The 16,306-nt window shown below is 47.8% G+C and overlaps 1 protein-coding gene across 2 annotated transcripts in view; it reads left to right on the forward strand.

Moving 5' to 3' along the window:
• Positions 1-7,515: 7,515 nt before the first annotated feature.
• MAP3K21 (mitogen-activated protein kinase kinase kinase 21) overlaps positions 7,516-16,306 on the forward strand; it is a 45,287-nt gene continuing 36,496 nt past the window's right edge. For both annotated transcript variants that reach the window (XM_054576755.1, XM_054576754.1), the window contains exon 1: positions 7,516-8,332. In XM_054576755.1, the coding sequence (XP_054432730.1) occupies positions 7,516-8,332 (817 nt within the window). The remainder of the gene's footprint in view (positions 8,333-16,306) is intronic.

Here is a 16,306-nt window from a genome sequence, read left to right on the forward strand (position 1 = left end):
AAATTCGGGAAAACACTTTTTATCTGCAAACTTTTTCCATTTTTTAAAGAACCTGCACACAGTTCTTGAGGGAATATTTTTCCTCATCCCTCCTTCTCGCCTCTCCAGGGTTTGAGAAAAATAACTAAAAATTCTGGGAAACGCTTTGTATCCCAAAGATTTTTCCGTTGTTTAAACGATTCACACACACGTCTTGAGGGAACATCTTTCCTTATCCCTCCTTCCCGCCTGCCCCGGGCCGCTCATCTCTTCCCTGTCCAGACACCGTGACCCATCTTTAAAGTCCTTCCTAGTGGCTCTTCCTTTCTCTGCTCTTCCCGGGAACACATCCTCTGCTATAGCTGTGCCATCTCAGAGGGCCATGCACGCCGTCATCCGTGTTCCTTCTTCCTCCTCCTCTCAGGATCCCGCCCTGACTCTCTACTTCTCCACCCCCAGCAGCCCTGAGAGTCCCCACTCAAGTTTCCACTCATCTGCCACTAGCTCACAGTGAGGGTCACCAGCCATCCTGGCCTTTTAGCACAGAAGGGCCTGTTTCCGGGGACCTGGGACAGTTGATCGTGGTACATCCAACCTCTCTTCTCACTGATCTCATTATCTCTCAACGGTTCCCTGCAGGCTACAAAATACGTCCCCGTCCCATACGACCGTTTCCTTGTGTCTGTTAGCCGAGACTCTGTAAGTTCCTCGGTGTCCAGAGAAGCTCTAAGTTCGCTGTCTCCACTTCCTCGCTGTAGACTGCGCCCCTCTCTGCACTCCTGAAGCTGGAAGCGCTTCTCTACACCAGTTCCGGGTAATTTTGCCCTCTCCTTCTTCTCTGGGGTCATGGTGCCTCGGTGGGTGGGTTAGCCTGTCCACAAATGGGATGATCTTTTCTGCTATTGGCTATAAAGTTCCTTCAGACAGGAAACCGGAAGTCAAAAGCAGGTGAAGGAACGTCCATATTGCCCTCTTATTTAGCTTCCTCATTCCTAAGTGGAAGCCTGTGAGAAAAAGCCCAGTTTTCTAGTTAAATGTGAGGGTTTAATTCCATTTTGTGGGCTAGTTGCTTTTACCGATATCTTGCTTAAATGCCTCAGCTTTGTCTGAACTGGTCCGCAGTACGACGGGGTGTTGAGCAAAGAGTCTGTGCCCCATTGAATAGAAGCTTCAGCAGAACAGACTTTCCTCTTTCTAACACTACTTTTAACCTAGAACAATTCTAAACATACCGACAATTCGACTGGCAATGTTTCCTATTTTTGTAGCTCTCTTTTCTATCTTGCTGTAGAGAAGACAGCTGCATTCTCTTACATGCTTCTGCACTCAGCTTGTTGCAAAATACTATATTGGTTGAAATATATGGAGAACTTCCAGCCTTGTACAGATGGATGGTTGGAAAAGGTAAAAGTATTTTTTAACTTTTAATTTGGAGATAACTGTAGATACATATGCAGTTATTTAAAAAAAACTATTGTACAGTATCATAGTCAGAAAATCAACATCGATAGAATCCAGCAAACTGATTAGGTTTCACTGTCTTACAGGCTTCGTTTGTGTGTGTGTGTGTGTGTGTGTGTGTGTGTGTGTATCACATGTACACATTCGTGTGACCAGCACCCCAGTCAAGACTCAGGACGGTTCTAGCACACAGGTCCCTGTGCTATCCTTTTGTAACTGTAGCTACCTTCCAATCCCTCTTTCCACCTCCCTAACTCCTGGACACCACTAATGTTCTCTAAAGCAGAACTATTTTTAATCACCTTTTTAAGGAATAGTGGATATCCTTTGATACTATTCCAAAACTCAGCAAGTGATGGTCTTTTAAAGACTAGTTGCGATGTAGGAGCTGAAACCATTATCAGTGAACTAATTCTCTGTCACCTTGAATGGTCTTTTCCATTGCGATTTTGTGACATCAAAAAGATATTTATCTTTGGAAAATATTGGTTCAACTGAGCTTACTGATCTTTAAAATGTTGGCCATTACACAGTATCAAGAAATCATATTTGTTAATGTCACTACCACCCTTATCTGAAAACGTCTTGAAATGTTTGGGAAGTTGTTGAGCTCATAAAAGCAGCTATAAGTTTTCCAAAATCCCGAGTTTTGCTTAGAAGCTCAAATGTTATCGCTGGTAACAAACCATCACCTGTGGCTTTGCCATGAGATAACAGTGTGACTGTTCATTTTCAAGAATATGTCTTCCAAATATTCAAATCTGAACAACTGTAATTTGTCCATCAGTCATTCTTTCAAGTAAAAATGGTGTTCCATGAAAAAAGGGTACCAGGCTGGTGTCCAGCTCAAAGAATCACTCAAGTGCTTTTGCTTAAAACAGTCATCATCCTGGGGTACGTAATGCCATTGTTTTATGCATATTTCCTGCTTTGTCATATAAAATATTAAAGGCCTGTACTCAAGTCAAGATTTAATATAATTTGTAATTTTTACTGCTTTGTCAGGGACATTTCAGAATGAACCTAGCAATTTTTTCTCTTACTGCAAGTCCATGACATTGAGTATTAATTACTTGTACAACTTGGTACCACTGCCTTTATTTGCTATACTAACCGATCGCTGCTTTTGCACTAGTGCACATGTCAACAGAGTGAAAAAAAAAAACACATTACATTTTAGTATAATCATGAAAATAGTTTTTTAAAAAATTTGTTGGGGTGACATTGGTTCATAAGATCATACAGGTTTCAAGTGTGCATTTCTATGATACATGATCTGTATATTGCATTGTGTGCCCACCACCCAAAGTCAAACCATCTTTTGTCACTATATATTAGGTCTCCTCCGCCTCCTTCCCTCTGGTAACCACCGCACGATTGTCTGTGTCCAGGAGTTTCAATTTTATATCCCACATTTAAGTAAAATCATACGGTTCTTACCTTTTTCTGATTAACTTAATTTCTCTTAGCATAGTATTCTCAAGTTCCATCCATGTTGTCGCAAATGGCAATATTTTGTCTTTTCTTATGGCTGAGTAGTATTCTACTGGGTTTTTTTAGAGGACACAAAAATATCAGAATTATCTTCTGGAGGGCGGGCCTCTTGTAGTACAGGCTTCCTCTGCTAGGTGAGTGTTCTAGAAACCCATCAGTACCAGTATATCAGCTGGTGAGAGGCTGCATCGGGCTTCAGTGAATTTTTTGGAAGACTCTTCTAATGCATTTGCCCGTTTCATGATGAGTGATTTATGAGCGCACCTGCCTACACCGCCCTGAGTGTTCAGCAGTTTTTGACCAAAAATGGCCTGACCCCCGTGCCCCTCCCCATTCAGCCAATCTCACCCCAAGCGACTTTTTGTTTGTTTGTTTCCCCAGATGAAAAATGTCCTCAAAGGGAAATATTTTGCTGATGTGGAAGATGTGAAACAAAAGATGGCAGAAGCACTAAAAGGCATCAAAATTGACAAGTTCACAAACTCTTTTGAGCAGCGGAAAAAATGTCTTGATAGGTGTATTGCATCAAATGAAGAATGCTTTGAAAGTGACTGAAATGTAAACATGTAAGAATAAATACACAATTTTTATAAACAAATTCTGGAGTTTTTTGGGGGGAGGGGGTTCCTCCTGGTGTATATCCACCACATCTTCTTCGTCCAGCTCTCTATCAAAGGACATTTTCGTTGTCTCCATGTCTTGGTCCCCGTGAATAACGCTGCAATGAACACAGGGGTGCACGAAAGTAGTTTTGACCTTGTGAACACCCAGAAACAGCCTCAGGGATCCCTTGGGGCCCACAGCCCACGCTTTAAGAACTGCTGAGTGAAGCTATGAGGGCAGCGGGGACGAACTAGAGAGAGATTCCCAAAGAGAAGGTGGTTCTTAATGGTGGGTCCTCCTTCCATGGCCAATGTGGACAAACCCATCTCCTGTTTGTTTTCAGGAGAGCAATTCCCTATAGTTATTCCCTGTTTTCCTGAACTATCCTGTTATCCTCTTTGTCGGCTTCTTTTTAATTTTTCTCCCCTGGTTCTTATTATTATCAACTTCTATTTAAATATACTTTCCACTGAACTTCTGTCTGCACTTGGATAGTCTGGCGCTGCACCGTGCTGGGCTGCACAGCGGGCACGGCCCCAGAATGCAGCTCTGAGTACCGCGCAGCACTCGCCCTACCTCCCCGAGAGTGCGGTCTGGGGGGTTAAGAGTCACAAATGATGAATTTTAGGATAATCCTGCGCAGACAGGCTCCCTGCTGGGACAGTTTCCTGCTCAGAGCTCCCAAGTGGGGCAAAGGGACTCACACTGCTTGAGGCACAAGGCGGGTCCACCCGATGAGTCTGCATCTTGGTGTGGGCACTTATAGCCCCTGGGTAGTCCTCCTGATACCAGGCCGAGGAGTCAAGCGAGGGCTCAAGGTTGGCCGAGGTGGAAGGCTCTGCAGGCTGATCTGTCTGCAGCCGGAGAGGCTGGGTCCTGGCAGGGCACGAAGAGTCTGCCAGGGTGGATGACACCGTCACCCAGCTGTCCACAGGCCTTCGAACTCAAAGGCACACACTGGGTGCCCCCGCTCCCTTCATGGCCCACCCCAGTCCTGTTCAGCGAGTGCCATTGGCTTAGAGAGCTGCTTCCAAAACTCAGTTCCTTACATCCCCACCCACCTTCCCAAGGGCCTGACTTTCCGGCATTCTGACTGACTAACTAGTTGCTCTAAGCCACCCCAAATTCCAAGTTCAACATTTCAAAAAAAAAAAAAAAGTCTCCCTAAAACTGGTCCCTAGGCCATTGAACATCACTAGCATCCACCTAGCTGCTTAAATGAGAAACCCTATTCACAATTCTAAAATCAAAAAACAGGCTGTGAAAACCACAGCCAATTTTTTAAGGTGTCATCAAACTCAACTGGCCACAAAACAAAACCTAACTTGAAAGACATGAGGCAGTTTGTGGTCTTTATTGGTCCTGCTTGGTGAGAAGATTTTTATATTTGGGGGCAGAAATATTAATGGGTTCGGGTATGAGCACCGCCCCACACGCACATGGGAGTGTTAATAGCCATACCTGTGCCATATGACTAACATCCTCCACATTCCAAATTCTGGCACTTACCGGGACCCTTGAGTTTGGCTGCGGGGCAGGGGCCCTGTAACTGGTGACCGAGTCCTCCCGATTCTTCCCTGCATGGGGTTCCTGGCGCTTGTCTCTGAGTGTCCCCGTCCCGTTACCACGGGTTGTCGCCCTCTGAAATCCCCCCCTTTTACGTTCACAGTAGTCTCTCGCCGGCTTTCCCGTTTCTCACCTGCCCCAGCAAACCTGCTGTGTCCGCGTTGGCTCATCGCACATTCACGCCGCTGAAGTCCAATCCCACCCCCGCTCTGTTCCAAGACACGGAGGCTCCCACCACGGAGCCATGGTGTCCACACTTCAGTCGCTCTAGGGCCGTCTTCTGGATTTTTGCCATATCCACATGCCAGCTGTACCTCTTCAGTTCTTTTAAGTTGACTCATTTTTCACTTATTTGCATAAGAATCTTATTTTCATTGCTGTGAATGGAAAACCCATATTACTCATCATAAACAGAAGGCAACCGCAAGTGTGAATACTAGAAAAACAAAACAATGAGAAACTATGTTTGCCAAAGAGACTGACCAGATACCTGCTTGCTCTCTTTATTGAAAGAGGTATTAAGAAGATCTAATATTTATTGAGAACTTACTATGGGCGAAGCACCTTCCTAAGCCTTCGCGTCTATTAACTCATTTAGTCTCCCCAACTGCCCTACGAGGTCCCTACTGTTTATTATTATTCCCATTTTACAGACGAGGAAACTGAGCCACAGAGAAGTGAAGTAACTTGTTGAAGGTCACACAGCCAGTAAATGGTATAATTGAAAGGACTGAAAGAAACTGAAAAGACAGTACATTTCTCTTTATGTGATTTGATGGTAATGGTAGTAAAGGACCTACTCTTCCAGAAACTCTGGCCCACTTGAGGACACTCACCTCTTTAGAATTTTTACAGTTGGGATCGCTTCTACCTTCCCAGCCTCCTCCCCTGTTGCAGGAACCTCTCCACCTCCAGCAGTTCCCTGGGCCACAGTTTGTTTGGAGTCGCCTGTCTTTGTTTGCACTGCCCAGGACACCCTTCTCCTCTTCTGAGCCCCAGTCACACTCAGCGCCAGTGACACACGCAGCATTCCTCAGCGACCACAGGCATAATAAATTGTCCCTTTGCCTTGAGCCCAGGACTCTCGGCTTATTTCTCTGTCCTGGAACTTTATTCTCTCTTATTCTTTAGAGCTGAGTAGGGCTTTGTAACCCCAGGTCCTTAGCAAGGTGTCATGCACAGAGTTAGTACGCAATACATAACGAAAATCAGATGGACCCACACCTACGGGGGTTTCTTCCAACATTCCATCACAGAACGAGGACATCCACATGTGCGGGGCTGACGGCGGCCTGTCATGATTGCGGAAGAAACTGTCCATGGGGCAGAATGAAGGAGAACAGGCGGAGAGGAGGAAGTGCCTGTGAGACGGGGCCAAGTGAACACCTGCCAGTGAGCAGTCAGCATGCCCGCGAGGACCTGGGTTTCTGTGCACAGACTGTTCTATTTGCCTTTCCTGGAAGCAGGTAAGGCCAAGGCTCTAGCAGCAGGTCGTGGCCAATGGCGAACGGCCATGCCTTCTAAATTCACCCGTGGTTTCCCAGAGGGCAGGTAGTTGGTTCTTATTTGCATAAACAGTATAGACAGACGCGGGGTTACCTGACACGAATAACGTGCCTCTGGGCTATATAGATCCAAGGATCACCCTGTGGTGATCTGTAATCCAGTCCGTTCTTGCTGCGCGGTGGATTCAGATGCCCGCGGCCGGGCACACTGGCCTGGGATCGCGCTCGACTTTGGTAGGCAGCCAGCACTGGGATGCGCAGTGACTCTCCGAAACTGCAACCCACCCTCCTGTCACGACCTCCGTCCGCGGATCGTCTTCGGGCGCCGTCACTGCTTTTTGGGGAAGAGTGGACTCCTGGAGCCTCACCGTTGGCTTAATTTAAACTTTCCCGCAAAGGTTTCGCGGCAGCCGTCTGGCTCCGCCTCCTGGGCCAAGTGGGCGCGGCCCACGTGAGTCCGGATCGCCAGCAGCAGGGGAGGTTCCGGAGCCCCGAGGGGGCGTGGTGGGCCCGGGGCTGTGGGCGGGCCCGGAGGGGGCGTGACGGGCTCGGTGCAGCGGGCGGGTCTGGGAGGAGCGGGGGGCGGGTCCTGCAGGGGCGGTCCCAGGAGGCAGCCAGGCTGAGCGAGCTGCAGGCCCGCCGCAGGCCCAGCGCGCCACCATGGTGCTACAGTCCCCGCGGGCGCGGGGACCGCTGCAGCAGCAGAAGCCGCCGAGGAGGAACGGTAGCTGAGGCCCGGGTCTCCGGATCGTGGGCCCGCGATCCCTCGCCGTACCTGAGCCCCGATCCCTCCTCCCTGCCTTCCCCGGGCGCGGCGGCGACACCGCCGGACGATGCGCGCCCGCGGCCGCACCGGAGGCTGAGCCCGCCGCCCAGCGCTCCGCCCGCACCCTCACGGCCGTCCTCGATGGCCTTACCGAGCTCTGAGGGCGCGGCCGACAGGCCGGTATCCCCGGCCCCAGGGGCCCCTGCCGGCTCGGCGTCGTCGTCGTCCGCCTCCTCCTGTGGCTCGGCCTCGGCGGGCGCGGGGCTGTGGGCCGCGCTGTACGACTACGAGGCGCGCGGCGAGGACGAGCTGAGCCTGCGGCGCGGCCAGCTGGTGGAAGTGCTGTCCCAGGACGCCGCCGTGTCCGGCGACGAGGGCTGGTGGGCCGGCCAGGTGCAGCGGCGCCTGGGCATCTTCCCCGCCAACTACGTGGCGCCGTGCAGCCCGACCGCTCTACCAGCACCGCCGCCCGCCCGCTCGCCACCGCGGCCCGGCTCTCCCGTGCACGTCGACTTCGAGCGGCTGGAACTCAAGGAACTCATCGGCGCCGGCGGCTTCGGGCAGGTATACCGCGCCACCTGGCAGGGCCAGGAGGTGGCGGTGAAGGCGGCCCGGCGGGACCCGGAGCAGGACGCGGCGGCGGCAGCCGAGAGCGTGCGGCGGGAGGCACGGCTCTTCGCCATGCTGCGGCACCCCAACATCATCGAGCTGCGTGGTGTGTGCCTGCGGCAGCCCCACCTCTGCCTGGTGCTCGAATTCGCCCGCGGAGGAGCGCTCAACCGCGCACTGGCCGCCGCCAACACCGCCCCGGATCCGCGCGCCCCCGGCCCGCGCCGCGCGCGCCGCATCCCTCCGCACGTGCTGGTCAACTGGGCGGTGCAGATCGCGCGCGGCATGCTCTACCTGCACGAGGAGGCCGTGGTGCCCATCTTACACCGGGACCTCAAGTCCAGCAACAGTAAGTGGGACTGGGGCGGTGGGGGATAAGGGGACAGTACGCAGCCATGCCTCGCGCAGCCCACCCTGGTGCCAGTGCTGGGAGGGCTCTTCAGGCCCAGTGCCAGGTGGAATGAGGCAGGGGCCGCCCTGGTTGCCAACAGCAGCACCTCCCGCACAGGCCCTCCAGAAGTCAGAGGTCCGGCTAGACTCTTCGGTGACTTGCTTTGGGACAAGTGACACGTTAACCTTGATTTGTTGCTTTTGGGTGCCTTTTTAAAAAATGCGGATCAGACTTGATTGCAAACACCACTTGTAACATGCTTGGATCTATTGGAAACTTCATGGTGCTGTTTAGCCGTTGGCTACGAGTGTGGTTCGTTGATTTGGGTAGAACTTTGCAAACCGAGGCCCTTCCGTGGGTTGTGCGGGACCCCTGGCCCTCCTTCAGGCCTAGTGGTCTTCATCACAGCCCCTTGCCTTCAGCTTCACCAGTGCTTGTTGAGGTCGCTGTCCTCCCACTTTAAATATGGCTTCGTGTCCTTTGAGGTTTCCAAGGTCTTTTCATTCAGACGTCTCTGCTCATGAAGTGTGATTTTATTATTGGTGGGGCAGTTTGAATGTTGGTGAATAGCCTCCAGACAAGAAACACCAGTTTGCGACATCATGCACATTTGGGTTGATAAGAGTAAGTTCACTGTCCTTGCACAGCCACTTGAAATCCTGAAACCTGGCCTGTACCATTGACTTTCTTTATAAATCTGGGTCGATTTTCCAGATGTCAGTAAAGAACTTGACAGTTGAACTGAACACAAATTCTATTATATTTTGTCATGTACAAGAGCCAGGAGAATTGCTATTTGAAGTTGGTTCTTCGATATGGGAAGCCACTCAGTATTCTTAGAATGAGATGAAATCTTACGACAGATGAAAGGATGCAGTCAGAGCTGGCATTGCCTTGCCACAGCTGCGTGTCTCTCAACCTTGTAAAACCTGCTAGGACAGGAGCTAACTCAACTGGAAACATTGTCCTTCTCCAAGTCTGCAGAAAGAAGAGTGACAAGAAGATATGATACGTTTTTTATATGTTGGTGTAGATTTTTTTCCCTATTCAAATTCCTTCAGCCCTGAAATTTACTGGAAAATGACTAAGGTAGCATTTTGATTACAGGAAGGATAAATAATTTGTTGGTAACTACAGGCAAGCATTGAACACGTTTCTTTTGGGTTTTATTTTATGACTCCCACTTACCCTTTGCCGTATCATTTAGGTTGCAACTGCTTAAGGGACTGCAGCAAATTCTAACAAAATATGGCATAGCGAAGTGGCCGTGGTAGTTTTCTGTGTGTGTTAGAGTTCTGACAGCGGCCCCATGAAGGACTACAGAATTCTTTACTTTCGGACGGTGTATAGTAGATGTGGTACACATTTTAATGTCCTTATTTTTGTAAATGCTTCAAACCAGACAGTCTTGGCTACCTCTTGGTGCTTATTTTCTAAAATACACTTTTAATAAAATGTTTACCCTGCTGCCACAGAACGAGCCTGGGTGCCCTGTCCCTGTGTCCCATAAGCCCGTGCCTGCCCAGTGTTTTCCTCCGAACCAGGTATTGTAAGGAGAGCTGTGGCATCCTCGCTGGGCCCGTGTCTTAGCAATTGCAGTGATCCTGTGACACTCTCAGAACCTGGCATTCTACAAGTGGCTCTTGTTGCAGGACAGCAAATCACCAACACAGGCAAACGATTTGAGTTGCATTGGTCCCCAGACCAGAAAGCCTGTTTTGTTGGGTTGTAATGATACTCGGGGTCTATGTGAGTCTGTTCGCTAGTGTCTCTATAAGCATGAAAAGGAACATTAATCCATGTCCCAATCATAGACTTTTAAATATAAATTTAAAACTTTTAAAGAACTAATACCATTAAAGAGTAAAATGAAATAACATCACCGTGGAATAATAACTATGGTTAAATAGTTTTTATTGACACTGGAAAAACTTGTACAGTGGAATCCACTACTGGGCCCATGGCAGATATTATGTAATTTGAAGGTGATTATATGCTGCAACTTAGTTTTTGAAAGACTTTTCACCTTCAAAATAAATTGCCAAACTTCCTGGAGCATTTTAATTTTCTATAATTGTCAGGCAGGGTTGCCTTTGTATTAAATTTTTGCACTTTCCATTAAAAAGACTTAATTGGCTAGGTCATTAGCCTAGCCAAATAGTTATTACAATACGGCCATTAATTATAGTTCTTAAATTACCATGACATGAACATTTTGAATAGGACCTAAAATGTGCAAAGCACGGTGCCTCACACATTGCTTATCCTGGCTCTTTGGTGTAAATTATTCAAGTAATAAGTGCAGATAGTTTGGAATTCTCTTATGATAGGTGAAGTCATAACTTCTTATTCTATTACAGTGTGTTTTGTTTGACTTTATTGGTTATTTGCTTATGGGGGTAGTGACTTGATAATGTAAACAAGGTTTTAAAAATCAATATTGAATTTTTTTTTTTCTTAATTCTGTAGTCTACTCAGGTAACAAAGAGTCAGTATAAGACTACTTGGAACCAAGTGAGTGGAAACTATTGTTAAAAGCAAATGTTTAAATTTGTCAAAGGAAAATAAGAGCTCTTGATAGATTTTCTTTCCTCATTTCTCTTCGGTCTTTTTCAGTGTATCACACTGTTTGAGACAATTTTTATGTTGAAATGACACCTAATATGTTGTGATGGTGCAAGCGCTTTTGTCCCTTCTCAAACAGACAGCAAAAGATTGAAAGTAGAGCCAAATTTGCAAGTTTGAAGCGTCATTTACATTGTTAAAACATGCTAGGCCTCGTCACTCCCTGGATGAAGAATAGGTAGAAAACAGGTTGCTAAATCTGTATGCGGCACCTAGCTGACAGCCCAGTGCCACTTGGGGTTAGAGTTCTGGATATGGCCAGTTTTAATATACACTCAGGGAACAGAGGAAAATCATGGTGAGCTGCAACCCCTTTATTCAACACATTGTGAGCGTCCACTCTGCACCAGTGACTGCTGGGCCCAGGGTCCCAGTGCCAAACCAGACGACCACATCCCCTCTGGCCCAGGGCGTAGTCTGCAAAGAAAGGTAGACGGCAGCGGTGCGATGAATCGTTAGTACGTGCTCTCAAGAGAACAAGGCATGATGTGGGCAGGATGGTGCCCGCAGGGCGGAGGGTGCTGCTGGGGCCGGGGTCGGCAGCGGGGTCGGCAGCGGCTCCGGCTGCGAGGATGTGGCACGACCAGAGACATGGCAGGAGGAGGCAAGAGTCAAGCAAAGATCCAGGCAGGGGGAAGATGAAACCGGGGGAGAAGGCGGCGCTGAGGCGGGAGTGGAGAGTGCACAGGAGGTCAGCCGGGCGGGCCTGGCGGGGGGCGGCCCACCTGGGCCGCCTGGACGTGCCCTCGGAGCGCCGCCTGGCGCGTTGCGCGCGGAGGAGCCGCGCAGTCTGCCGTGTATGTGCACAGGCTGCTGCGGCCGCTCTGGAGGACGGACCCACGGGTGGCCCGAGCCAAGGCTGTCCTGGTTGGCCACCCTGGAGCAGACGCTGGAGCAGGCGCTGTCGGCCTGGCGGAGCGTGGAGTGGTGGCAGTGGTTTCCAGGAAGTCCCAGAGAGGAATGGAGATAAAAAGAGTACACTCTGTGAGCGGCTGAGGACGGGTCAAATTATGGCAATTTCATCAAAGTGTCTTGTTTATCCTGGCATAGTTTAGGACTGAAAGGAAGTTGCATGACATAATTATCATTCCTTTTTTTTTTTTTTAAGTTGCTTACTGTATTCCATCTTTTTTTGTAAAAGTAGAAAATAAACATTCCATGAGGAACTGAACCACAAATTTAGGTAGCTGCTTACTTTTATACTTTTTATTTCAACGACTAAGCAACTTTTTATGCTGATTATTTAGCCTCTGGGGAATAATTGTTATCTATATTATTATCAACAGCATCTATAATCTATAAATAGACATAGAGATCTATTATGAAATATAATTTAGAGCTCTAACTAAAAAAGAACTACAAAAGAAATCTAATTCTTTTTAGCTTTTCTCATTAATACAATGTACATAAAGGAACTATTCGAGAAAATTATAGCAAATGTAATCTCTAAGGTGCTTAAAAAGCTTTTAACAGTGACTTGGAGGAGCTATTAATTATGCTATGATCAGTTAAAAGACCTGTGCGTCTTCCTTCTCTGTCTGCCCCTTTTACATCCAGACGTGTAGCTTCATGCCGCCCTGGCCACTTCCTGTTCCGAGGGGCACGGGGAAATCAGCCAGGTGTCCCGGTGGTTACAGAGAGCTAATCTGCTTCTGCAACAAGATCGGCTCAAGGACAGGTCTTTAGAAGAACAGAAATCACAGAGGGTCACCCTCCCTTCCGCTTTGGTTCTCCTGCTTGGGTACTAAATAAATAGGCCCCTTCTCCTGTTTTATAGTTGGTGAGGGGGCAGGTATTTAGTCCTGGATCGGGCACACTGACTCTTCAGTGTGCACACCGGGTCGTTTCCATGGTCATTGTCAAGTCTGTCAGCACAGTGAAGGAAGAGGAGAGGGAGATCGCCCTCCCTTTCAGAAGGCCGTCTGGGAGCCTGCGTTCTCACGCCGGTGCGTACATGCTGAACTTCTCCAGACCAGCCAGTTACTGGGAGGAGCGTTGGTCTTTCTAGAATACTACAGTTTACTGGAAGTCACTCAGACCAATGCTTGAATATTGGTGTCATCATGTACGAGCTGTGTGACCTTGAGCAAGTTATATAACCTCATTGAACCTGAATTTCTTGATTTCTGATACCGTCTACTGAATCCCTCTCTTGGAGTGGACAGAAGTCTTGTAGAAAAAAAAAATCTATTTAATGTTTCTTTAACTCTTCAAAAGCAGCTGGGTAAATACTGGCAGGAAAGCATAGGGCTTTCTGAGGGAGCAGTGACAAGCTGGATGTGACTAGGAGGAAAGGCAGACATGGGGTTTTGTGGGCAGGAAGCAGGCATGTAGTGTGTGCCAGACCATGAGCGTCTTGAACGTGCGCTAAGATGTGGCCGCTCTCCGAGGGTGGGGGTGAGCCACTGAAGGTTTTCAGGAGGAAAGTGGTCAGATCTGCTGAAAGATAAACATCTACAAAGGAAAAAACACACAAGCTTGGGATCATTTGCTTTATGACTCTACTCTCGTAGATTCGCGGTGGGGCAGTAAACTACTCACACATTGGTTTAACGTAAGTTATTTATCACTTATGACTGGGCCCAGGTTTTATAATCGCGGTTTATTTAGTGAGTTAATTCAGGGCACTCTCTCTCTCTCTCTCTCACTCTGGTTCACTAGAGTGAGAAAATAATGAGTAGGTTTACTATGTCTGACTGGTGATTTCAATTCCAAATGTTCTTGTCCCTGTCACCAAACCCTTTGCCGTACTTGAGGGGCTCCCAAAAGGTGGAGACACCTTAATGACAGAATTTTGGGGAGTAGAAGGAGGGTTCTGGGGAGGCTGGGAGAATGGTGCTGGTTTTGTTTTGGAACCTGAAATTTAAATTTGTACAGTTGACCCCAGCAGCGTGAAGATAGTTATTTTTAAAATTCATATTCTTCAAATATCTTCAGATATATATTAACAAATATATCATGTTAATAAGTGCTTTAACTAAATAATAGTAGTAACTGAAACAATAGCTAACATTTCTATAATGCTTACTAGGCACTGGGTACAGCTCAAACTGTATTCTCATTTATTCCTCACAGCAGCCTCTTGGGTAGGCAGTTTAATTATCGTCATTCTATAGATGAAGAAACTGAAGCCGGGGATGAATAGACTTTATCGAGGTCACTCGGCTTGTCAGAGACTTGAACCCAGGACTTCTGACTCTAGAACTTGTGTTTTATATCTTCTCCATATATGGTCTAGATTAATAGTCCTCAAATGTTTGCTATCAGGGCCTGAAAGAATTTTGGTTTATGTAGGTTATAGCTACTGATATTTACCATATTATAAATTAAAAATGACCAATTTAAAAATGTTCACTAATAGGAAAATAACAATTACGCCATTCCATGTTAACATAGCATTTTTAATGGGTCGGGGGGAACACCTTATTTTCCAAGACAGTTTTAGGGAGGGCACTTAATAGAAGGCAGATAGAGATTCATATCTGCTTCTGCATTCAAGCCGGTGCCATCTTAGGAACACGCGGGGTCCCTGGGTCATACTTAGAGGAGCCCTGGGCTAGACCCTCAGTCATACTGGTGGAGAATGGCGCTCTGCGGCCGTTGTCCCCACCCCTAATGCACCATCAGTACCTTCCTGCGAGCTTTAAAAAGGTAAAATTCCCTGTCTAAGTTTTGGATGTTCTGATTCAGCTGACTTTGGTTGGAAACAAGGGATGAATTTTTTGGGAACATTTTATTTTGAAAACCTTAAACTACACAGAGCAAACACCTAGATCCTGCCATTAACAGGTAACTAAGCTGCTTTAACACAAGCCTAATCCTATCCATCCATCAATGCATCTGAGCTTTTAATGCAGCATGATGTTTAAAAGTATCTCGATGATTCAAATGTAGAGCCGAGTTTGGAAACTGCCGTTTAAAGGACCAGGTTTGTGGGTTCCTTCTCATGGTTATCTGGGTCGATACATGAATTCTTGATGGCCACAAACTTATCCCAAATCCTGTTAACTGAGGACATTGGATGGTTGGTCATAGAAGGCTCCAGGTTGAGAGTATGGGTGGCTTGTTCTGGGCCTTTGCCTCTAGGGGAAGGAATGTCTCTAAGAATTTGACACAGCGAGATATAGTGCTATTGTGGTGTCTGAGCTCTGACTCCATTACTCACCAGCGATGGGCTCGTGAGCCTTGACTTTCTGAACAGGGTGACTTGAGCGTCAAGTGAGATAGTGTCCACCTGGGGTCAGCACCCTTTCCCTGTAAAAGTCCAGATGTGAGGTATTTTTGGCTTGGCAGGCTAAAAGGTCTCTGTTGCAACTATTCAATTCTGCTGTCATAGCCAAGAGCGTCAAAAGACAATGTGTAAACAAATGAGTGTATCTGTGTTCCAATAAAACTTTATTTACAAAATAGGCCTTGGACCTGATTTGGCCCATGGGACATAGTTTGCTGACTCCTAGCATATGGCAAAACATTTAATAAACTATAAGCCACAATCTAAATGTAAGCTGGTGGCAGTTTCGTTTTTATACATTGTTTCAAAACACTTTGACTTCTGGTCAAGACGGAGGCATAGGCAGACACGCTGGGCCTCCTCGCGCAACCACATAAAGGAATCACAACTAAATCTCAAAGCAACACCCAGAACTGTCAGAAAATCGAACTGTATGGAAGTCCACCATCCAAGGACTTAATTCTTTAAGTCCTTCATAGGAAGGGCAGAGATGTGGAGACGGGGCAAAGAGATGCGGTGTGGCGTGGAGCAGAGAGGCGGCAGTGGCGGCGGAACGGGCCCGCACAGCCCCACGTTCCTGTGTGGTGGGTAAAAATCGGCAGGGATGCCTTGGGAGCGAGCCATCCCAGCCTCAGGCCAGACAGCACAGCCCAGGATTCCAGCGTGTGGAAGAGAAATCCCCACAACTTCTGGCTATAAAAACTAGTGGGTGTTGGAGTGGTAGAAGAAACAGCCAGATTTTCAGAAAACTTCACTTACGGCCGCATGGTGGTCTTAAAATGTACGGAAACCAACGCACTCCAGGATTCAACACCAGGGCAACAGCTGGAAGGGTGGGTGAAGTGACTAAAAATGGTGTGAGTGCCAGTCAAACCCCCAGAAGCCAGGCAGCAGCACAGTCCCCTCTCTGAGCCCTCCCCCCACACAGAGCCACAAAGTGGTGAAGCACGTTGCCCCACTCTGGCGATTACCTAAGGCTCTGCCCCATTCAACTTACAAGTGCCTTTTCTATAATAGGCCACACTACTAAGACAGGGAGTCAAAGCAGCTCTACCTAATATGCAGAAACAAACACA

This window comes from Pteronotus mesoamericanus, unplaced genomic scaffold, assembly GCF_021234165.1.
Source record: "Pteronotus mesoamericanus isolate MK-2021 breed Mesoamerican mustached bat unplaced genomic scaffold, CSHL_Meso_final contig_347, whole genome shotgun sequence".
NCBI classification, from domain to species: Eukaryota; Metazoa; Chordata; class Mammalia; order Chiroptera; family Mormoopidae; genus Pteronotus; species Pteronotus mesoamericanus.